At 31.4% G+C, this 23,171-nt stretch overlaps 2 protein-coding genes and 1 non-coding gene across 3 annotated transcripts; all 3 read left to right on the top strand.

The window, feature by feature from the left end:
* Positions 1–7,000: 7,000 nt before the first annotated feature.
* On the top strand, positions 7,001–8,413 carry LOC111010853 (transcription factor MYB102). The gene is made up of 3 exons (XM_022284426.2): positions 7,001–7,292; positions 7,387–7,516; positions 7,613–8,413. Exons 1-3 carry the CDS (start codon positions 7,160–7,162, stop codon positions 8,358–8,360), a joined length of 1,011 nt encoding a protein of 336 aa, XP_022140118.2. The 5' UTR covers positions 7,001–7,159; the 3' UTR covers positions 8,361–8,413.
* Positions 8,414–13,071: 4,658 nt separating this feature from the next.
* Positions 13,072–16,051, top strand: LOC111010695 (protein MOTHER of FT and TFL1). Its single transcript, XM_088122081.1, has 4 exons — positions 13,072–13,533; positions 13,611–13,672; positions 13,751–13,791; positions 15,294–16,051. The coding sequence occupies exons 1-4, from the start codon at positions 13,117–13,119 to the stop codon at positions 15,515–15,517; spliced, it is 744 nt and encodes a 247-aa protein (XP_087978207.1). The 5' UTR covers positions 13,072–13,116; the 3' UTR covers positions 15,518–16,051.
* A 5,316-nt stretch (positions 16,052–21,367) lies between these two features.
* TRNAT-AGU (transfer RNA threonine (anticodon AGU)) lies at positions 21,368–21,441 on the top strand. Its single transcript has one exon. It is a non-coding gene; the product is annotated as a tRNA-Thr (tRNA).
* The last annotated feature ends 1,730 nt before the right edge of the window (positions 21,442–23,171 follow it).

A 23,171-nucleotide genomic window follows, 5' to 3' on the forward strand; every position in this document is an offset into this window, starting at 1 on the left:
TAAATCTAACGCAAAAAGATTAGATAAGTACCATGAAATTTGTTCTCGTAAATAATAATGGAATGAAGTAGAGAATAGCGGTTAAAAGATGAGAAAGGCTATTGGAATTCAAGTCCAGAAATCGTAAGAATAAAATACGATGAATCTCCAAAGTTGTTGCTCTGCAGCTCTCAAAGCAGTGAAAGAAGGAGAGATCGGTGAGGTTGGGGGAAAATGAGTTATGAGTGATTGACGAGTTGAAAACTAATGACTCAGGATTTTGTTCGATTGGACAAAATGCCATAGAACAAGTGGAAGGAAGTGTTTGAAAACCAGCTAAAATCCAAACTACCATTTGACGTGATTTTTTTAAAGTCTTGGTTTAATTTAAATATTGACAGTTTAATCCATTTTTATAATTTGTTTGTTTTAAGGTTTGACAATTTGTTAGATTTAATTTAAAATTTATTTTCTTCTAAAAGAGTGGTGAAAACTAGCATAGCTCAGTAGTAATTGACATATATATCAAATGAAGAGGTTGTGAGTTCAATCATTTATCCTCATAGATTGTAATTTTAAAAAAAAATAAGAAAAAAAAACCTGCAGCGCTAGATGTATGGAGAGTCGAAGATTTTTTTTTGAAGCATTTAAGTTTTAAAGTTACAATAGTTTAAATAAATTTTAAAATTAGTAATATTTAAGAAAAAATGATCCCAACATTATAGTTTAGCCTTACATTAATTTATAAAAATATGTTATCGCCTGTTTTAAATTTTCTATCTCTAGACATTTTCATCAATATTTATAGGTATTTTAGATTGCATATTGACATAAATAATAATATCCATATTTTAATATTATAAAAGATTTAACAAAATATCTTTTACGTGAAGATAATATTAATAATAAGATTCTTTAACCAATTAAAAATGTAAGATATTTATTTTCTAATTTAAATATTATTCTATAAATTTATATAATTATGTTAGAAATATTTATTGATAATGATTTTTTTTATAGACATTTCTATCGAGATCGATATTTAAAGTATTAGTTATTAGATATATATTATGTATTATAGATTTTAATTTAACCTTTTATTTAAAATTAAATTATAAATTTATTAACTCCCTATATTTTAACTTTTGTTGAGAAGTATATCTATATATTGACGAGAAAGAGCAAAAAAATACAATAAAAATTTAACATAATAATAGTTTTAGTAGGGACCAGCGAGTTTTGTGTTCACTGACAATGTTACTTCTCACAACTTGTGATGGAGCAAATTTAACCTATCATTTTTGACTCTACCTACCTCATGGAGCTTCCTTTTTTTTTTTTTTTCCTTTTTTCTTTGGTGTTAATATAATACAATTATACATTACTAATTAAGACATTAATAACTTATTTAAAAGTTAAATAGTTGAAATCTCTATACCTACTCCTTTCATATGAGTAATGTTGATGAGAGATGGATTTTTATTTTAATTATTGTTATCATGATTTATGGTTAAAGACGATCAGCAATCAGCATAGGTAATTGAGAATTACTGTATTTTTAGTGGTTGAAGGCCTTGGTATTGATACATAATTAAAAGAAAAAGTTTTAAGGTACACCAATTTCCAAACATGTCATGCCACTCATTACAGCAACTATACAAGAGAATTTTATTTACCAAGGTCAGCATCAAAATATTTACATTGTACTTGTACATACATTTGAAACGACGTCGGTCTAGCGTAGTAGCCGCGCCGAGTTCCAGTCCGCCACAATTGGTTGGATAATGGATAGGAAATGAAACGACGACGTTTAGTTAGGGCCCCAGCAGCTCAAGTACATAACCGTTCTTAGAGACTCCTCGGCCCGCTTGAGTTTCTCAGCCTTAGCCGCAATTCCCGCACTCGAATCCACAGCCATGGTATCATGATCTCTCGCCCCCTTCAACATCGCTTCACGCTTCGCCGTCTGATCCTTCATTCCACCCATCTCCGCCTTGTAGTTATAAATTCTCCTGCTCATCTACACTACAGATCAAAATTTTGAAAAGGAAAAAAAAAAATGGCTGCGAGATTCGGAAATTTTATGGGAAGAAACAGAAAAAAGCAACTTCAGAAGCAGAGCCCAGAGCCGATGGTTTGTAGTTTGTACTTGTAAGAGTGAGTTGAGAGAGGAAACAACCGGCGGTGGGCGTAGGATTTGTTTTAATCGGCGGACTTTTCGATGAAAAACTAGGGGCTGGTGGTGGGCCCCGCTTCTGTACATAGTGGACACGTGTTGCTTATTCGAAAACGATGTGGATAAGGACAAGTGGGGTCGCCATGTCACTCATTTCGGATGCCTCCGTTTTGTCATTCGGATTCCTTCCGGCCCAATACAATAATCTTGGATTCATTAATTTATTGTGAAATCAAACTTAAACGATTCGTTTTGTGTGTTGGGTGTTGTGTCAGATCAGAATCATCGGATTGTTGTTATCTTATAATTAATGTTGATCCAATCCAAATGGAGCGCTCATTTGTCCAACGGACTAAGGGAGTGCTTTGCAGCCTGATGAATTCTTGTCCTAATCGATCATTTTCATTTGTATAATGATTGATATTCATAGCAATCCTAATTTGTGGTCAATTAAATACTATTTAATCATGATGCATTTGAATGTCATCTCTAAATTTAATAATTTGAGCAATATGTTGTCTGTGTGATAAGTATAGTTTTGCAAGAAAAATAAGACTTTAAATGAAATGGGATTTCAAATATTGGAAGTAATAAAATTAAATCTATTGATATAGTTTGGATTAATTGATAGAAAATGTAGGGTGATTTTTCAAATATAAAAAAAAAGATCATGTGTTATAAAATATATTATTTCATTATGTTATATGAGTATCACCATGGTTATTGTTGTTGTTATTATTTCACTAGTGAAAATTTTACCACTAAAAAGTTTATCGTTTTCTAAACCAGAAAATACTCGTTGAGAAGGAGCCTTGCCTTCTTCACCACTAAATATTTGACAATTTTTTATTATTTAAATAAAGTTTATGTTTTTACATTTTTTTCTCTTAATTATTAAATAACAAATATTTAATGATGAGCACATGGTTAAAGAGGCAAGTATTTTCAAATCTCAATTGTGAAGTGAAAGAGAAAGAAAGAAAAGGAATAAAACAAGTGAAGTGGTATTTGTTTGGGAGATATCTGGGGACTGAGGAGGAGGACCAATAAACGGGCCAGAATTGAACTGAACCACTACAATATGGGCCACGTATTGGGCCTCCTCCATTTTTAGATGCATTCATGATGGGTTCTCTATAATATCAGGGAGTGGTTGAAATGTTTTTTTTTTTTAATTTTATTATTAAACAATAAGTGAGTAAGACCCGAATTTAGGATCTTTTAATTGAAGATATTTATCTTACCTAGTTAAGGTAAGATTAGGTTGGTAAGTATTTAAAATACATTTAAAAATTATATAAATTTTACAATAATTATAAAATTATTAGTATGTAATTTATTGATTCTTTTTTTTATTTATTTATTGGAGTACCATTTATACTTTCACTGAGCAATTAATTTATATCTTTCACATCAAGAAAATGAAATCAGATACCCATGGACTCCCCATTTTAGGTGAAATGTTTTAGATATATAGGAGCAGAAAACACTATATTACCCACTAGACAATGTACTAATCTACATTTTTATAAATCGTTGCACTTAAGAGAATTAATGCATCAATCATGCTATTGCTATTTCTAAATTTAAAATATAGTACATTTTACTTATTTATATATACACAGAAATAATTAATTTACACTTTACACCTCAACTAATAAATAATAACCTTATTTAAAAGAAGGAAAACCTTTCTAGTTTCCAGTAGCCATAAGAAGATATGCTTGTCTAGTTGTTGAGATGCAACTTTGTTCTTTTTTCTTCTTTTTTTTTTCCTTTTAATATAAAAAATAAAATGAGTAAGATCATTTTAAATAACACTATTAAACGCTCACCACACAACCCATGGATCTGATATCTGATTCTAGCATTAAAATATGTAACTTGTAAGATTCAGCTAGAATTATAGGCCAGTCACCACTTTATAATAAATAATAATAACTATTTTATATTAAGTTTGGTGAGAAAATTTGAACTACTACTCAAATTAGAAAGTAGAAAATCTTTCTAATGGCATCTATCAAAATTTTTAATTAATTTTGGGCAATCAATCTTGACACGTAGGCTGCTTCTTTAGGTAATTCTTTCATAAAACCTAAGCATATAATAATTTAAACAACATATATCATTGATTTTTTAAGTAAACAATCTTCCTTTCTTGATTAGATAAAACTTGAATGGGATTAGGGCTTATTTATTTATGAATTAAGTATATTGTAGGTCTATTAATTAATAAAATGAATGTCTCCTGCATGTGGAACATTTTAGGGTAGCTATAATTTTAATAATTAACTCTAAATAGCTTTCGTATAAAGCCATCGTGGAAATTAGTACCTTTCCTGTCAATATCTTCTTGATTGGTTTTTTCAAAGGTCTATCCTTTGTGTGATAATAAGTAAGAGAGGTTAAAAGACAAAAAGAAAAGTTTTAATAGTGAAATTGGAAGTGGTGTTATTATTTTATTTTAAAATTTCAAATCTATAGCGAAATTAATCATTAGAAAATATGTTCAACAGTTATGATAAGAAAGAAAAAACAATAATAAAATTAACAATCTTGTTACTTATTAATAATTTTTGTACGTCAAAATGCTTATCTTGAAATTAATGAAGAAACCCAAATATTAATTGGTTGTGATAGTAAATGCTCCTAAATTTCGGCAAACACCCAACTCTTTTGAGCAATAAATGTTTCTCCATTGATTATTGCATTATAAGAAAATGACCAATTCGAACGTTGGGTTAGTGAAGAATATAATACGGCAAAATATGACGTCTGGGCTCTAGAATTTGTGGGAGAGGGATCAAATTGTCAATTCACCAAAAATATATAATAAAATATCTTTAGTCAAACCAATTAATGAATAATGGTTGGCCTGTGACCGTGGGGATAGAGTGCTACACTACAGTCACACGATGTAGAAAAGCGACGACTACGTGGCTTCTTTTTGTTGGTTACAGCTGTTGGTAATCCACGAATCCGGGACTTCTCCCTCCAAATTAAAGGAAAATACAATATTTTGCTGTCATGGAAATTTGAACTCACGACTTAAGTTTATGTCTTCAATCTTTGAGATATATTTGAATTGGTTATCTAACAACTCATTATATTTTATAACAATTATCTATTTGTATATTTATCTTTATTAATTATCAAATATTTAACGATGGTCAACTAAGATAAATTCTTGTCATCAGATTATTATCTCAAATAAAATAAACAGGATGGTCAAAGTTATCTGTGGAGCGGCTATGTATTAATTGTAAAATTAAGATGAGCAGGGAGGGAAATATTTTCAATTTCTATACTCATTTTTCAATATGATTTGTTAAATTGGCAAGTTACAATATATAATGAATAATTTTTTCCTTTGTCCCGTGTGTAAAAATATATGAATATGATGAGTACTTTTCTTGCCCATTTATTATGTGTTTTTCTTTCTTCATTCCAGTCATTGCAATGTTTTGAGTTTTGAGTTTTAATATATACATTTGATAATTTTTCACATATTCTTTTTAAAATTAAATAAATATGAATTAGTCCATTTTATTTTTGTTCTATTGACATATTTATTTTCAACAATAAATTATATATTTCAATTTTTAAAAAATTGAGAAATTAGTTGAGGTGATAATGTGCAAGTTATTTATTTATTTTTAATACAGAAATACATTCAAATACCAATAAGCCATTGAAGAAAACAACGAACATGAAAAGAAAAAAAAAAGTTCTCATTTTCATGTTTTCTCTTTTCTTGGCTCGACATTGCCTATTCTTCCTCCCCTAACTTACTTTCTCATCTGAGCTCTGTTATGTTTTTTTTTTTTTTAAGAAAGAATAAATGTTGATTAAACTTAATGACACTACAACTAATCTACCAAATAATTAGCCAAATAAAGCAAAATTGTGTTCTCAGTTTTTCAATCTAAGAAACTCATAGAGAGAGTAGGTATGGTAAAAATTTATATGGTTTATAATATGCTGGGGCCCCAATTTAAACGGGATAAGATCAGGATGGTAAAAAGGAAAAAAAAAATTGTTCTTCTAAATTACTTTCAATCTAAGCCCTCAAAATTTAAGATTACCATGAAAGTGAATAAAAATAAGTTAAACAAACAATATTACAGTAATGATTTAGTTCCTGAACTTTCACTAAAGGAACGATTTAACTTTATTTTGTAGCAATTTAGTCCTTATATTTTTAAATTGGTAACAATTTAGTTCTTAAATTTTATTATTGAACAATTTAACTTTCGTAGTTTAAAATTTACAATAATTTAGTTCCTACCACAAAAAATCTTATCAAAATTAAATATCGATTTTTATGCCATAACAATTTAGTATTTGTAATTTATAAACATATCGATTTATCGATCTCTATATATATATATAAGAAACTTCACATAAAATTTAAGATAGAGACAAAATAATTAGGAACTTTAAACTATACGACGACTAAATTGTTACATATTAAAATTCGAGAACTAAATTATTACAAATTAAGAAGTATAAAAACTAAATTATTACTTTAATAGGAGTACAAGGAGTAAAAATATTATTTTTAAACATGAAAATATTTACACAGATGTAAAGGGGAAAATTAAATTGATAGACACGTGCGAGCGAGTAATAAATAATCAGCAGCGCTGTAAAGGGGCGAGAGGAGACTTGAGAGAGATTATTGAGAGTGGGATTGGGATGGCCTCCAAAAAGAGAGGACACGTCTTCATGGTGATTAACAAAGGACGGCCACCAAATCCATCAGACTAATTTGCCATAAAACTTTTAATTTCCCTAATTAATTAATTAATTAATCTCTTTGGTTTTGTCTATATATACAGGTCTTTCCCAATAGGACCCCATGTCTCTTCTCTCTCTCTCTGATTCATCATTTTTCCACTTTCTGTAGCTGAAAGTGAAGCCAAATTCGTAGTTGTACTTGTACATATAAACTGGGACCATAATTTTCTGCAGGGCCATTGTTGTTTTGTTTGAATATACCCCATGGGAAGAACACCTTGCTGTGATAAAAATGGGCTCAAGAAAGGCCCATGGACGCCTGAAGAAGATCAGAAACTCATGGATTATATTCAGAAAAATGGACATGGAAATTGGAGGACTCTTCCCAAGAATGCAGGTACCATACGCTCTACAACTCACTTTTTATCATGATGCTTCTAAAGAAAACTAAATCTTTTTGTTTTCTTTTTGATTTTATTTGGAATTTTTAGGGCTCCAAAGATGTGGGAAGAGTTGTCGTTTGCGGTGGACTAATTATCTGAGGCCTGATATCAAACGAGGGAGATTTTCATTTGAGGAGGAAGAAACCATCATTCAACTCCACAGTGTTTTGGGCAACAAGTAAGTCTAGATTTAAGTTCACCAAGCTTGTGAATTTTGTTCCAAAGATTCAATTTTGGCTCATTTTGTAACATGGGTTTTGTTTTGTTTATGCAGGTGGTCTGCAATTGCGACTCAATTACCAGGAAGAACCGACAACGAAATAAAGAACTATTGGAACACGCACATAAGAAAGAGGCTTCTACGAATGGGAATTGACCCAGTGACACACAGCCCACGCCTTGATCTTCTGGACTTGTCCTCAATTTTACGCTCCACTCTCTACAACTCTTCACAAATGAACCTTTCAAACTTGCTGGGAGTGCAGCCTTTGGTCAATCCCGAGCTTCTTAAGTTGGCCGCCTCATTAATGTCTTCTGATCAACGTAAAAGTCCAAGCTTTTCCCCTCAAAATTCATCGCACGCCATTCAATTTTCTCGTCCTCAGCTACAGCAAATTATGCAAGTTCCTAATTTGCAAGAAATTGTTCAATATCCCGAGGAAGCAACGACGCAGCTGGTGGAGCCAATTGGAAGCGAATTAAATGATCAATGGCAAAGTGGTTCGATTTTGCCATCAAATTTAAGCCAAGAATGTGATTTTGTTGATCATTTGCCGAGTTTTGATTATTGTGGACTGGATCATTCATACGAAACGACGACGTTTGGTTCCCACAACGGCAACAATAACCAGAACTTTAGTTTGGCTTCGGTTTTATCTTCTCCTTCTTCGTCAAGCCCTACCCAGATGAATTCCAACTCTTCCACATATTTCACCAGTGCTACCGAAGACGAGAGAGAGAGTTATTGCAGCCAGATGTTGGATTTCGAAATTTCAGATATCTTTAATGAAGGATTCATGTAATGTGTAATATACGGTAGAAAATCAAATAAATCCGCGGAATTTAATTTTGTGTCTTTCTTTTCTTCTCTTTAGTTTTCTTGTTTGTGCATGGACATTTAACAAGACTTCAGTTTCCTCGTAAGTTGAAAAATCAGATTTTATTTCTCTTTTTTTATTGGGTCAATTTCATGAAAAATGTCGAGTTATTAAAATTACAGCACATCAAAAATAAAAGATCAAGTCAGTGTTTTTCTTTGAAAATTAATTTGTTGGATGGTTTTATGCGCTAGAGATTTTGGAATACCGAAAAGTAGGGCGAGTTATATTGAAAAAAATTACTTTATTTTCTATAATTTTGTTACAAGAACGTAGAAATGAGAAAGATACGACTTTCATGCAAAATAATGAAATTTTATTTTCGATGAAAAAAAAGTTAAAATCATATGATGTAAGTGTATATAATTACGAATTCATCACAGAAACAAAAGCAAATACTACCACAAACTCGATTTACGTCAAATGGGTTTGACAATTATGGCGGCATTATTCATTGACTTCGACGTACGGCCGTTACCTCGTGATATACAATTCCTTTTCTATTAACAGAATCAAATATATAAGTGATTCTTTTTCTTTTTTTAGATATGATATTCCCTGCATTTTACAATGATATAATATGGTATATTTTAAAATATATGTTCGTATAATTTTAGATGTTGTCACCCCTTTATGTATGACCCCTTTGTTGTGGGAGATAAACTTTTTAACAAACGAAAAGAAAAACCGATGGATGGAAGAAACTTAGAGAGAGAGAGAGAGAGAGCAAAACCCAAGATTCCGGCGACGAGACAGCGCGGGAGTTGGCGGTGGTTGAAAGGAAGAGGTGGTAACACGTGTTAGATCCACAGCAGTTTGGCCAGCTGTCTGTTCCACCTCATATTTATAGTAAAAGTGGTGTTATTATTATATTATATTAATCATGCATGGGAATGGGATGGGGATTACCATAATTTTGATTTTCATAATTTTGGGAAGGGTCCAAGACTACGTGTCGGGAACATAGTGGTTACTCGTGGGGACCACATGGGAAGGGGATTAATGCTTTTATTGACAATCATGGCATGGCTCTTGTGATTTTATATTTAATGCTTCCGTAGTCAAACCCCAACCTAATGGATCCTCCGTCAGCAATATTCGGACACGTGGTCTCAGTAACACAAAGTCGGCCCCGGTTATCTCTTTTGACGGTAACGGGTTGACCCGTCAACCCATCGACTGCCTTATCCAGTTTGAAGTTTGAAATACAATACACATAAGTAAAAATAAAAATAAAAATAAAACTTTTTGACTTTCATAATTTATCCCACGGGAAAAAGAGCAATTACTGTAATTTCCTAGGAAACTGCACCATCATTGACTAATCTAATTCACCAATCATTTTTTTTTCCTCAAAAAGTACCATCAATATATGATTTGTTAATCATGTGGTGCACCAGTTGAACTAGGATGTCGTTTCGTTCTCTGTCCAAGTCTTCTATTAATTTCTCCTCCATTAGCTCGAATTAATGGTAAAACAAAAATTAGAAGTTCATGAAATTAAATTTGTAATTGATTGATTCCGTTTTTGACAAATGGCACTTAGAACAGCATAGTTTGGAATTATTCTTACTTACATTTAATTTTATTTTAGCATGCATCACTCTCTACAGTTTCATCACATAACCCTCTTTTCTTATTAATGATGTATTTTATGATTTTGTTCTAAAGTTGTGATAGTCCTACCAAATATTGGATGGAAAGTTAGGTCTAAAAATGGAGCTAGTATGTTAAATGTATTAAATAGTTAATAATCTCTTATTATATCAATCGAAGTTATGTAAATGTTTTGTTGCTAAGTTACTCATAAAAAAGAAAAATGTATGGTAGAATTTCAAACTTAAATCATTGCAGTGTTTGTTAAAGCTACTCCAATAAATAAAGTCAATAAATTGTGTGGTGGTTAAACAATCGGAGAAGAAACCAAAAAAATATTATACTGAGTGTCTTTTAAAAGATAGTAGCGGTAAACTTGAAAGGTGAATTTAAATTAATTCTCGAAAAAAAGTAGAACCTTACCTACATCAGGCAAGGGAGACAATTTTTGTATATTCTCTAATTTGTATAAGATATATAACCATAGAGAGCTAAAATGTCAATTCCAATTAAAAAGATGGAAAAAATAAATCTTCATAAACTGAAAAATGGAGATGTGAATACAAACATAGAAAACATGCAGGTGGGGTGCGAAATTCGGGCGAGTAGAACATCAAACAAAACTGGGCAATGTGAACATTCATGTTTTGTCCGATCAATAACAGCTAAAATCTCTTCCAATGGCTTCTGCAATATTTTAGGTATATCTCTTTGGCTTTTTTTTTTCTTTTTTTTTTTCTAGTACACTGCTCTCTGTCTTGTTTGGATAATGTCAAACCCTTTCTTGATAATTGATCTGACTAATTATTGTATCTCTGCTGGATTTTTCTTTTTCTTTTTTAATATTACTCACTTAAATGCATAATGGGATATCTTAACAATTGTTAATATTGAAAAATTTGTAAATCTTAGGATGCGTATATTGTGTGTTAACCTCATAATGTATGCTTTTTTTCCTTCCCATAAACAAAGACAATGCCTTAATTACAAATATAAATATTTTTATAGGGGATCTAAATTGTCACACGTGTCGATCCTTCCCTGAAAGTATATACACTCGAAGTAGATTAAAGATGATCTCTATCTCTGTAAGCCATATGTCATTTTGACGTCAGAATTAAAGGAGAGAGGGAAAGAAAAAACTGCTCGTTTAACTAATATTGGATCCTTGAGCAAATGAATTTAAAAGATTTCTATCTCATGCATAATTTGGTGGGGGCTGAATTTATTGAGCCTCAGCCGACAAAAAAAATTGAAGAGATAATATGAATAAGCACTTTTCTCTCTCTTTCTTTCATTATCTCTCTCCCGACCGCCCAAGAAATTTAGTTCCTCTCGTTTTGAAAGTCCACCCTTTAAAGTTTGTAAATGTCTTACATGACTTTTTCCTCTTTCTCTCAAACTTTGTCTCCGTTCTTACTCTTTTTAACACTCTCCTTGAAACCTTTCACAATTTCACAATTCCTAACAGATAGAAATAAATAATAAATGGAAGAAAAAATAAGGTAGGAAAAAACAATGTAGGATGTAGGAGGTAGAACACATAAAGCTCCTATATTAAACCGAATAAATCACTAATAAACATAAAAGTTAACTAGTAGATTAGACTAAATTTAATTCATTTATGGATACTTAATAGATATCTAATACCCATAAAATAAAAAGTAGTCTTTTAACCCTCTTCTCAATCCAATTTAAAAGAAAAAAAAAAAGTAAACCGTTGTCAAATGATTAAATATCAAATTTTGTATACGTCACTCTACATTTTTCTCCGTCAATCTACATTTTCAAAAGATAATGAACCGTTGCCACCCTAACTCTATCCATTTTAAAAAAGAAGACGACATGACTACCCTTAATAGCGAATATTAATTGGGGCACAGCAATTTAAGCTTTAATTTTCCAAGTTTGGATGACAAACTTTTGACTCGAAAATTGTCATCATGAGATACTTTCTTGTGCACAAGAAAAATGAACGATTTCTACACGTTGATAAAGATTAGGTTTTTGTTGTCTCTTCTTTTCTTCTAGTACTTCTAGAAGGCAACATTTCCCCTTCTTCAAAATTAAGGTTGCTTTCTTTGATTAAAGAAATGGGTAAAAGTGGTCATTTACCCATAAGAAGGATTACTTTGATTAAATGTCGAAATTCACACGTACGGAAAGAACCCTACATGACGAATTTTTTTAATATTTACACTGTTTTTGATGTTTGAGAGATAAAAATCAGCCTGGATGGCTTGAGGTTGAAGTAATATTCTTGAGATCTCAAATTAACTATTAGAAGGCAGTTACATTGTGGCTATCTCTTTCAATAATATTCCTACCTAATATATCAATTTGTGTATATTTGTTTCATTTAATTTTATTCATGTGTGCTATATTGAGGTCATAATTAAAGTAATTCACACGTATTAAGATATAACCTTTTTTTTTTTTTTGCCTGCGGTGAGATAGTTTAAAAATAGAATATTCAATTATAAAGTTTTTATTGTAATTAAAGAAATATAATTAATTTATTGAAATTTAAAAATAACATAATTTCATATAAAATTCATGGTGGAGTTAAATAAAGAAGATACTACTTTAACAAAAAAAAAAAAAAAAAAGAAATTACTCCACAATGGCGACATGACAATGATATTCTTGTGGGGAAAGTGTGAAGGAAAATTGGATAATGGGCATAAGCCCAAACCTCCGCAGAGAAGGCCTATAAGGTAGTTTATATGGGCCTTGGACTTTTATTTGCTAAAACATTACATACTGATATTTTCTTTTGAATTTTATTTGGTCAAAAAATGGACACACCATTTTTCCTCCACTCCTACAGAAGATAATGATATGTTTTATATTCGTCGATATATATAGTTTGAAGCTTGGTTTGGACCAATTTCGATACATCATTTCACAATAATTAAATTTGCAGTCCTATCCTATCCTTGTCTAAGGGATTTGTTTCCTGGTGAGTGCCGTAGAAATGAATTGGTATGAAAAATAACTTAAATTGATATGGATGTGGTAGAAATTAGAATAGAATAATAAAGGAGTGAGCCGCCAATCGAGGGACACGTGTTTAGGAAGCAGCATGATGGTGAGCAAGCAGAGTGCCAAATCATCAGGCCAATTATGCGACGTGTCACAAACCCAAATCACCCACTACCCACAGCATAAGAATTTTTCAACAAAACACAAACCAAAGCCAAGGCCAATAAGAAGGGAACGCCTAACACTAATACTAATACTAATACTAATACTAATACTAAAACTCGCTGCCGTTTGGTTAAAAAAAAAAATAGAGAAAAAAATGGTGCGGTCTCTGGAGCCACTGGTGGTTGGCAGAGTGATCGGAGATGTGCTGGACATGTTCACTCCGGCGGCCGACCTCTCCGTCAGTTATGGCTCTAAACAGGTCGCTAACGGCTGCGAAATCAAGCCCTCCGCCGCTTCCGATGCTCCCACTCTTCTTATTCACAGCCCCCTCTCCAACCACCTTTACACTTTGGTATTTTTGCACTTTTAATTTCAACTCTCCTTTTTCTTTTTTCTTTTGAATGATTCTGAAATTGGAATTTTGGGTAGGTTATGGTTGATCCTGATGCTCCGAGTCCTAGTGAGCCAACATTCAGAGAGTGGCTTCACTGGTAATTATTAAACTTTTAACTTTCTGTTTCCCTTAATTCTGTTTGAATTGTATGCTGGGAAATTTTTTGATTGCTCAGGATTGTGGTGGACATTCCAGAAGGGTCTGATGCCTACAAAGGTATGCTTTAATTTTCTCAATTCTCAAATCAAATTCAAGATGATTAAAAACAAAAAGAATTAGTTCGTGGGGAGATATAATTTATTTTGTAATGCTATGACAAAGTAGTGGGAATAATTAAAATTCCGAATGCGAGAAAAGAATCTCTATCAATGTTTTGTTTAGTACCCAAATAATTAATTTAGGTCTTACACGTAGGGGGCTTTGTGGATAGACTCGATTGGGGTTGGATTAAGACGGTCCTGATTTAGATGAGGCTGTATTTGATTAAAAATTTAGTCCTAATTGCTAAATTTCAATTGTAAATTTTACTCCTATCTAAGTATTAATTAACTCAACATCTAAGTATTATCGAACGAAGTATAATTCTTCACGTTGTACATGGGCGTGAAGTCTATTTGGGCACAAACTTGGAAAACTTGGGCGTTTTCGTTGTTGTTATTATTATTTAAATATATATTTTTTAATATAGTGGGTTTCATATCTAGCCATTTGGCTTGAAAGGATAGCAAATCTAATATAAACTATTAAAATTGGTAAACATGACACAAATTTTTTTCCACACGTCTATTTAGACGTTTATTAGTCTATCAATAATTGACCCTCGTAGAGGTCTATGAGTAATATTAGTTTTTTGAAGTACCACAAATTGACGTAGGGAATTCAACTTTTAATCTCAAGAGGAGTAGTTCTCTACCTTTAACATCAGCTATTAATATTTCTCTACCTATCCTGGATTGATCTAGTAAGTCTAAAAGGGTCGAGGTAAATTTTAAAGAATTTAAGGGGTGGTCTAGTAGTCTAAAGGGGCCAGGTAAATTTCCAAATTTAGGAGTTAAAAAGGTAAATTTTAAAGAATTTATGGTGAATTCAAACCTTGGCTGCTTTCGTAATTATATCTAATATAACTTATTGACAACCAAATTTTAGAGGATGAAGTGGTTAGTCTTTCCCTAAAGGTCTAACCTACAAAATTGTTATGTAATTGCAAATATAACTTCATTTTTGCCACCCATTAAATTAATCTTTTATAATCTTCTTTCTGAATGGCCGAGATTTACAAAACAATCCTAACCAAAAATGTTCTTTTTGTAACTAAATTTTCCCTCTTAGGCTATTCATGTCTAAGAGATTTCTAAAGCTTTCTTTTGAAAATAGCTTTAAAAAAATGTAAAGAATTTGGTTTATTTCTAACCATCATGGAGCCTTTCTTATTTTTTTGGTTTTTATAGGTGGTGGGTCTTTTAACACCCCTAACTAATTAATTCAAATAAATTAGAAACAGTAAAAAAAAAAAAAAAAAAAAGAAGAAGAAGAAGAAAAGGAAGTTGAGGGTATCCGTAATTACAAAAGCAGCAACATAATGGAAGAGGTATAAATTATTTTTTAAAATTTAAAATGAATGAGAAATAATTTTTATAAAAAAAAAGAGAGAGAGAAAATTGCTGCTTTTGATGGTGGAATGAAATTAAAGGTAGTGGTTGGTGATGGTGTAATTTCAGGGAAGGAGGTGGTGCAGTACATGGGACCGCAGCCTCCAACAGGAATTCACCGGTACGTGTTAGCGGCGTTCAAGCAGAACACGGCCATCGGCGGCAGGGTCCGACCGCCACTCAGCCGGAGCAATTTCAGTACCCGCCAATTTGCTTCTCAGAACGCCCTCGGCCTTCCCGTCGCCGCCGTGTACTTCAACTCCCAGAAGCAGCCCGCAGCCAAGAAACGCTGACCCACACAACACCCCACTCTCTGTATTAATACCATACCACAAGTTTCAAAATTTAGGCCTTTACTGTGTTTTCTTCCACACAATAAACCTTACCCCCCTTTGCCCCCCCCCTGTTTCTGCTCGTTTGAACAGAGTAATTGGGTAACATTTGGAGTTAATGGTCACTTCTTTAATTTCTATTAAACAAAGAGAAAGAAAAGAGAGGAATTAGATTTGGCATACCCGAAGCGAGAAAGAGGAAGTACCCAAAACGAGGAAGAAACGTGATTGAATGCAGCGCTGATGGAAATTGGGAGATTTGAATTGTTTAGTTTACAATTTACATCAACGCTGCACTCAATGACGTGTCTTTCAATCTGGGGTTTGATAATTCTGTCTCTGTTGGCGATGGCGTGGCGTCCACTGCCTTAAATGGTGGATGTGGTGCAGTACAAGTAACAACTCTTGGCTGCCTAGTTGTATTGGTTTGTACTGTCCACATTTTCAACGTTCTTTTTTTGAATAATGAATTTTGATATTTAATGGATTGGTTAAGGACTAAAGTTAGATTTGTACTACTTTTTATTTGTACTAGAAGCTAGCTTGTACTCCCATATTGTTGAAATATATGTGTCCCCAATTAGATGGGTTTCTTTCTTTCGGATTAAAAATTTGAAAGGGGCGAGCGAGATTCTCACCAAACGAGGCGTTCGTACAACCCATTTTTCAAATTTGTAGTGGGGATTGGAGATCGGACATTATTGGAGAAAATGATGCTACAAATTTGTGTCAACTTCAAGTGATATCTCAAAGCTGGTCTTGTAAACTTAAATTGATGCGATGAATTTGTGTAAACTACAAATGTTAATGAATGTGAATGTTAGAGACATTTCTTTGACATCCGACTTTTTTATGTCTATCAATTCGATATCCACTTTTGATGAAACATTAAAAAAAAATAACAAAAAAGCAACAAAATGTCACTTAGGTAAACAAAATTTTAATTTATTTGAAAAGTGTAAAATATTTGTTTATTAATTTAAATATTTATTTAGTGATTTTTTTTTAAATTTTATGATATTTTCAAAAATATCTATGGACATTTTTACAAAATTGGGATATTGACGTTTTCGTAGACATCAACCTTTTAAACATGAGAGAGACGATGGAGTAGAAGTTGGAGAAGTATTTTAAATGATCTTTTCATGAGATTAGATGTTCAAATTTCTAATACCTATATTTATTGTACCCACCGCTTATTTTGTTTTTAATTTTTAAAAATTTACTTAAAACTTTAAATATATTTTTCAAAATTTAAATCCACCAAATAAATAAGTTGTCAAACAACTTTGCTTTAAAGGACACTTGGGATTTTTTAAATTTGTTGAAATGGGAGCTTTCATGTGATTGATAAGAGAGAATCAATGGAAGAGCTTTATGCGTACCTTTGGATTAGGAAAACAATGCTGAATTTTGCTTGTTGTAAGGAGAATAACATAAAGGAAAAAATTTTGTAACAAAGGGAAATAATATTCTTTTTTACTATACCTTTTCAATAACTCATATTTACAAAATTTGTTATATACTAGTATAAATAATCAATTAAAAAAATTTCTAATATCTTATTCATAATTTAGTAAAACGAAGTTAACACAATTGTTGCCGAGGAATCCTGAGAAAAAAAAAAACACTTGTAATAAATGAATTTGTATCTTATTTATAAGTGTTATAATCTCTAATTTATAATATTCTTCTCATGTTTTTTTGTCAGATGTAAACTTTAATTTAATGATTTAATGGGGTTTATGAGCTTGTTCTTGAATTATAGATATTGACGCCTTCAGCTTTTAGCTTGTTGAAAGATATTTGAGGACTTCGGCTTGTTGATGAAGTTCTTAGGCTTATAACTTAATGAAGTTCTTCGACTTCTTGAAGTTCATCGGCTATGCAGCTTGATGAAGTTCTTCGAGTTATAGCTTCTTGAAATTCTTAGATTATTAGCTTAATGAAGTTCTTCGGCTTGTAATTTTATACATGTTTTTCGAGTCTTTAATGCTTCAAGTCTTCAACTCTGGTAGCTCTCCGTGACACTGAATGCTTGGAGGGGACTTTGAATTCTTGTGGATGCTTTTGAATCCTCTTGATGACTCTCAATTCCAATCCTCCTCCATCCTTCTAAATTCTTTTGAAATCTTCTCTCCTCGGATGTGACATTCCTCTATTTATAGAGTTTTGGTGGGTCTTGCATAAGCCTTCTTTCTCATGGGTTTAATGAGTTTGAGTCAAATTTCTACATTGGTTGATCAAATTAGTTGATACCATCGATCATAAAAAAAGACATGTGGCATAATTTGACTTTCCGATTTTATAATTAATTTAAGACATAAATAAATTTGTGATTGATCCTAAATATAATTAAAAAATACTGACGACACATTTAATCATTGCTAAAATTTTATCATGGTAACAACAATATATTAATAATTTAAAAAATGGAATCAAGGATAGAGTTTGGGAGGTCGTGGGAAATGCGTATCATGTTCTTGGAGCGGGGACCCAACCTTGAGGGAATTTTTGTCATCCCTCAAGTAGACACGTGAAAATAAAAGTTCAGAGAGATTGAAAGAAATTTTTTAAAGATAAATTTTAGATAGAGTAAATTTAGCAAGGGAAAAGAAAAAAAAATTAGAGACAAAAATTGAAAATTTTAGTGATAGTAAATTTGAGAGCAAAATAAGAGAAAGAAAAATAAAAATGATAATAAGAAACTAATTTTAAAAAAAAAGTTATATATGTTTGTTAGAGAAACTAAATAAATTAAAAGAGAGAAAAATTATAGTGAAATAAAATTGAACCCGAAAAGGATTTTGATAAAAAAAAAAAGGTTGGAGACATATTTTCTTAAAAAAAAAAATTAGAAAGAGAAACAGAAATTATAAAAGATAAAATTTAAATGTAAAAATTTTTGGAAAATATTAAATTTTTAGGATGGGTAGATTGAAAATGATAAGTTAGAAAAAAGAAATAAATAAAAATATAATAAAAATAAAAATTTTAGAGGGAGAAAGATAAAATTTTTAGAAAGAGAAATTTAAGGTCTGAAAAAATTTTTAGAGTGAGAAATAAATTTACTAGGTAACAAAAATTGAGGGGAAAAAAAAGAAATTTGCTTTCAAAAATTATTTTTTAAAAAACTGTTTTTATAGAAGAACATTTATTTAGATTTTCAAACACTTTTTTAAAAGTCAGAAAGTAAAAAATTGAATCGACAGGTCTGTTTTTCAAAAATAAAAAAGGAAACGGTTATCTAACGTCCCTTAAATTATTTATCTCATTCATGTTTAGTCGATTAGAATTAAGCGAGCAATATATTAATTATTCAATAAAAATAGAATTATTTCCATTTATATCTTTGAGTTCTCAGTTCAGAAGCAAGTAGCACTAGTATAACAAAACTGAACGGAAAAGAAAAGGCCCGCACAATCCAATTACATTATATACATTGATAAAAAGTTCATCTACTTGTACCCAAAATATTAAATTTTCGTCTCCTACATTTCTAATATTAATATTAAACATTTAGAAGAAAAAAATAGTAAAATACTTATTTATCAATTTAAATATAAAATATCTGTCCCTACATTTTGGTGAAATTGGGACCTTACAATAACGTCTCTCCCCCAATCGACTTTGAAACAATTTATAGAATGGAAATGTGTTGGTTTGGAAATTGGTGCAATCGATTCGCCATGGATCGAATAGGCTGAATTGGTCATTGCTTTTAAAAAATCTGGCATGGTGGCCGGCAAGTTTAATTTGAAGCAAGGAGAGACCCAGAAAACTTGGCAAAGAAGGAGCGAGGGAGGAGGGAGGAGGGAGTTGGAAGGCAATATTACAAAAGCCACAGCGAAGCGATGGAATTGAAGACTTTTTCTTCATCACACAGCTCCCTTCACTGTGCCTATTGTAGTGCTGCCTCCACTACCACCGAATTCAATCCCACACCACTTTATTTGCTCATTCTCATGAATTTATACTCCATCTCCTTATAAAATAACACACCATTCTTTTAATTTCTGTGGACTTTGCGTTGCAGTACAAGTACAACAGTGGTTATTGTTTGTACTACCTACTGCACACCTTTAATTTATTAATCAAACTCCCTTCCATTTTCCCATTTTCCAAATATAAATCTATATGCATTCTTGCTTCTGTACTACATTGTACTTAACTAAATATTTGTACTACACTTTCTCACTCTTTTGAGGCTATTTTGGGTAAATCACGCAAACTTAGTAATAACTAAGGAGGCTGTCATTTTGAATTTTATGGTCAATTTAAAGATGTGGATTATGTTATCCCTTTACTTACGTTATAATTATACCAGCACACATAATTTATTTAAAACAAACACAATCTCGAGTATCCCCAATAACAAACGAAAGACGACATCGATCAATATTATATACATAAATCATTTTCACCCTGTGGCTACAACTAATTCCATATATACAAGCTGGATAAAATTTTGCAAAAAGAAAAAAAATTTACAGAACGAATAAGTGAATAAAAGTACAACTATGATGTGGTTTTTTTCCTAAAACTAATCTTACCCTCAGCATCTTGACGCATCATCTCCAAAGTCTGCAATGGGGGAATGTCCCTCCAAATTTCAAGCTTCTTATAGCGATGCCCAATGGAAGCAAAGCTGTGGGCAACTTTATTACCTTCCCTGTAAACATGACTAACCATGCAATTATCCAAATCCAGAATCATAGAATTTATGTACCGAAAACGGCTTCGAGCTTCCACGCATTTGACCTCTCTGTTTTCAACTATTATTTCCACCAACCCCTTCGCATCTCCCTCAACCCAAACGTCTTTCCACCCATTTTCAATCACCAATTCCAGCCCTTTTTCGAGGGCACTGAGTTCGGCCACGGCGCTGTTGGCTCGCCCGATGGGCTCTGCATATCCAAGCAGAAACTGCGCCTCGTGGTCTCTCAGGACGCCTCCAATGCTGCCTCTGCCTGGTGATTTTTTCCCTTTGGAAGACCCATCAAAATTCAGCTTTGTCCATCCAATTTCGGGCCTTGTCCACGCAACTGGAATTGCTTCATTGTGCCATTGCCTCGCTAGTAATGATCGGATTCCGTTAATTTTGGAGGGGCCACATCTTACAATGTTGTTTAGTGAAAACATGTTTACAAACCCAGTTGAGTTTATGGGGAAATTATTCAGAATTTACAAAGTTTGCTTGAAAATTTTAACGATGATGGATTGCTTCACGTAATTAATAGTTGGGTTGGTCAGAGAAAAGCAAGGAATGATTTAAGATTCCATAGTTGCAAAAAATTGAACAAGAATGAGGAGTTTTTTGCTTCTCGGTCAGAAATTCTCAAGGATTTCGGGTGTTTGAAGGAAAGAACAGTTGCTCATTAGGGTTTTGAATTGGAATTGCGTGCTGTGGATACTTGTACGTAAAGGGGTGTTTTTGAATTGCCTTCGACCATGGAAGAATAACTGTAAGAATAACGGCTTTAATCCTTATTAGAGGGAAAAACTGACTGTAACTATATTTGATTTGTCTGCCTTGATCATAAAATCTAAAATGCCACTTTTTCATCCTGAAATCTATGACTTGCAATTTAGAGGAGGGAAAGCAATATACTATATTTTGCAAAATCTTGTCAATTTTAGAATGGTTCTGATATTTTAAGATATTTAAGGATTGGATGTTTCACAATTACTTGCCGTTTTGTTCATGGCTATGTTGGTAGCATTGGAATCAAGCACTCTGGTTTACAATGATAGACCGCGTTGCAGTTTTAAATGTATTTGTTATATAATGATAGACTTTTAATCAGCAACGCTTTCATAGCTCAGTTGGTTAGAGCACCCGTTTAGTAAGCGGGAGGTCTTGAGTTCGACTCTCAATGAAAGCATGATCCAGTGAGATCTGTCTCTGTTTCGTTGTTTTGTACCAAATTTAACTCTATTTGGGGTTTTGGTCTTTCTGTTTTTCTCCTTGTTCAGTACGTATTTGTTACTTGTCAATCCCTTTCTCTCTTTGAAACTTTTCTCTTTCTCGAAATTTATCTCATTTTATAATGTGTTTTTCTCTCTAAAAAGTTTCCAAATAGATATTTTGTTAACTTCTTTCCTCCCTCAAAATTTGTTTTGAATCTCTTTTTTAACTTTTTCATCTTCATAATTACTCTTCATCATGAAACTCTTAAACCTTTTTTCTTAAAAAATTTATCTAATTATAAAACGCTCTCTCTCTAAAAGTTTTCTTTCTCCCGTTCAAAATCTTCTAAAACATTTTTCTAAATATCTCTTTAACCTTTTTATCTTAAAAAATAAAAAAAAAATAAAAAAAATCTGTCGTTCTACCACCTTTTTCACTCTAGAAATTTCTTCTCTTTTTAACATTATTCTCTCTTAAAATTTTTGTGAATCTCTTCCAATTTTTAATATCCAAATTTTTTATTTGTACACTTTTCTTCGCTCTTCCCTCAAGATTTTCTTGTAAACATCTTCTCTCTCTAAAAGCTTTTCCCTCTAGGTACCAAATTTATCTCTCAAAAGTTTAGGTGCAAATGTTTTAACTTTTTATTTAAAAGAAAATATGTTCTAACTTTCTTTTCTTCAAATTTTTTTTCTCTCCTACTATATATATATATATATATATATTTGTCTCTCTAAAATATTTTCTCTTTTTTCAAACTTTATTCTCCAATTTTTTTTTTAAATCTCTTTAAATTTTTAATATTCAAATATTTATCTCATTCTCTACATTATTTTTTTTTTATCTTCAAAACTTTTTCTCATTCTATTCTATGACATCTTTTCATACAAGTTTTTCCGTCTCGCAAACTATTTTTCTTTCTCAAAATTTATTTTTCAATCTATTTTTAACTATTTTATCTTCAAAATTTATCTCATTTTAATGTTTTTCTTCCTCTAAATTTTTTTTTCCAATCTCCATTTAATTTCTCTCTTCTTCCTCAATTTTTTTTTTAATAAATCTCTTTAACAATATTATCTTCAAAATTTCTCTCATTGAATATCGTATATAACTTTTTCCTTTATGTTTAATTTATTTCATTTTTCTTTTTAAATTTTCTTCTATTTTTTTAAACTCTTTAAACTTTTTTTTCCTTCTATTTTTTTAAAAACTCTTTTAACTTTTTCTTTTCAACGTTTTTTCCCATTCCCTCTCTCTTGAAAACTTTTTCCTTTGTAAAAACTTTATTTTTAATCTATTAATATTTTTGTTTTCAAATTTTTTTCATTTTATAATGTTTTTCTTTCTCTAAAACGTTTTCAATTCTTTTTTTTTCTCTCTTATTATTTTTTTGCGTTAATCTCTTTTTTTTTTCCAAACGTTTTCCTTCATGATATACTTTTCTCTCTCTCTTAAATATTTTTCCTCTATTTTTTAAAACATTTTTCCCCAAAATAGATTTTTAATATTTAAAAGTTTTCTCTCATTCTATACATTATTTTTCTCTATAAAAAGTTTTTTTTTTCGTTTCTCTCTTTTTGAACTTGTCTTTTTTTTTTCCTATTTAATTTTTTTCTCATTTGTACTTTTTATTCTCTCAAAATGTTTATGTGTATATCTTTTTAACTTTTTTAACTTCAAAATTTTCCTTTCATTCTACCAAAT

Source organism: Momordica charantia, assembly GCF_013281855.1.
Source record: "Momordica charantia cultivar OHB3-1 chromosome 3 unlocalized genomic scaffold, Mcharantia_2.0 BLBB01000003.1, whole genome shotgun sequence".
NCBI classification, from domain to species: Eukaryota; Viridiplantae; Streptophyta; class Magnoliopsida; order Cucurbitales; family Cucurbitaceae; genus Momordica; species Momordica charantia.

What these genes read in the sequence shown, in the direction of transcription:
- LOC111010695 (XM_088122081.1), top strand. Translation starts at nt 13,117, where the DNA reads ATGATGGTGAGCAAGCAGAGTGCCAAATCATCAGGCCAATTATGCGAC. An exon ending in CCAACCACCTTTACACTTTG is followed by an intron (nt 13,534 to 13,610) that starts GTATTTTTGCAC and finishes AATTTTGGGTAG; the next exon opens with GTTATGGTTGATCCTGATGC. An exon ending in TTCAGAGAGTGGCTTCACTG is followed by an intron (nt 13,673 to 13,750) that starts GTAATTATTAAA and finishes TTGATTGCTCAG; the next exon opens with GATTGTGGTGGACATTCCAG.
- LOC111010853 (XM_022284426.2), top strand. Translation starts at nt 7,160, where the DNA reads ATGGGAAGAACACCTTGCTGTGATAAAAATGGGCTCAAGAAAGGCCCA. An exon ending in GACTCTTCCCAAGAATGCAG is followed by an intron (nt 7,293 to 7,386) that starts GTACCATACGCT and finishes TGGAATTTTTAG; the next exon opens with GGCTCCAAAGATGTGGGAAG. An exon ending in CACAGTGTTTTGGGCAACAA is followed by an intron (nt 7,517 to 7,612) that starts GTAAGTCTAGAT and finishes TTGTTTATGCAG; the next exon opens with GTGGTCTGCAATTGCGACTC.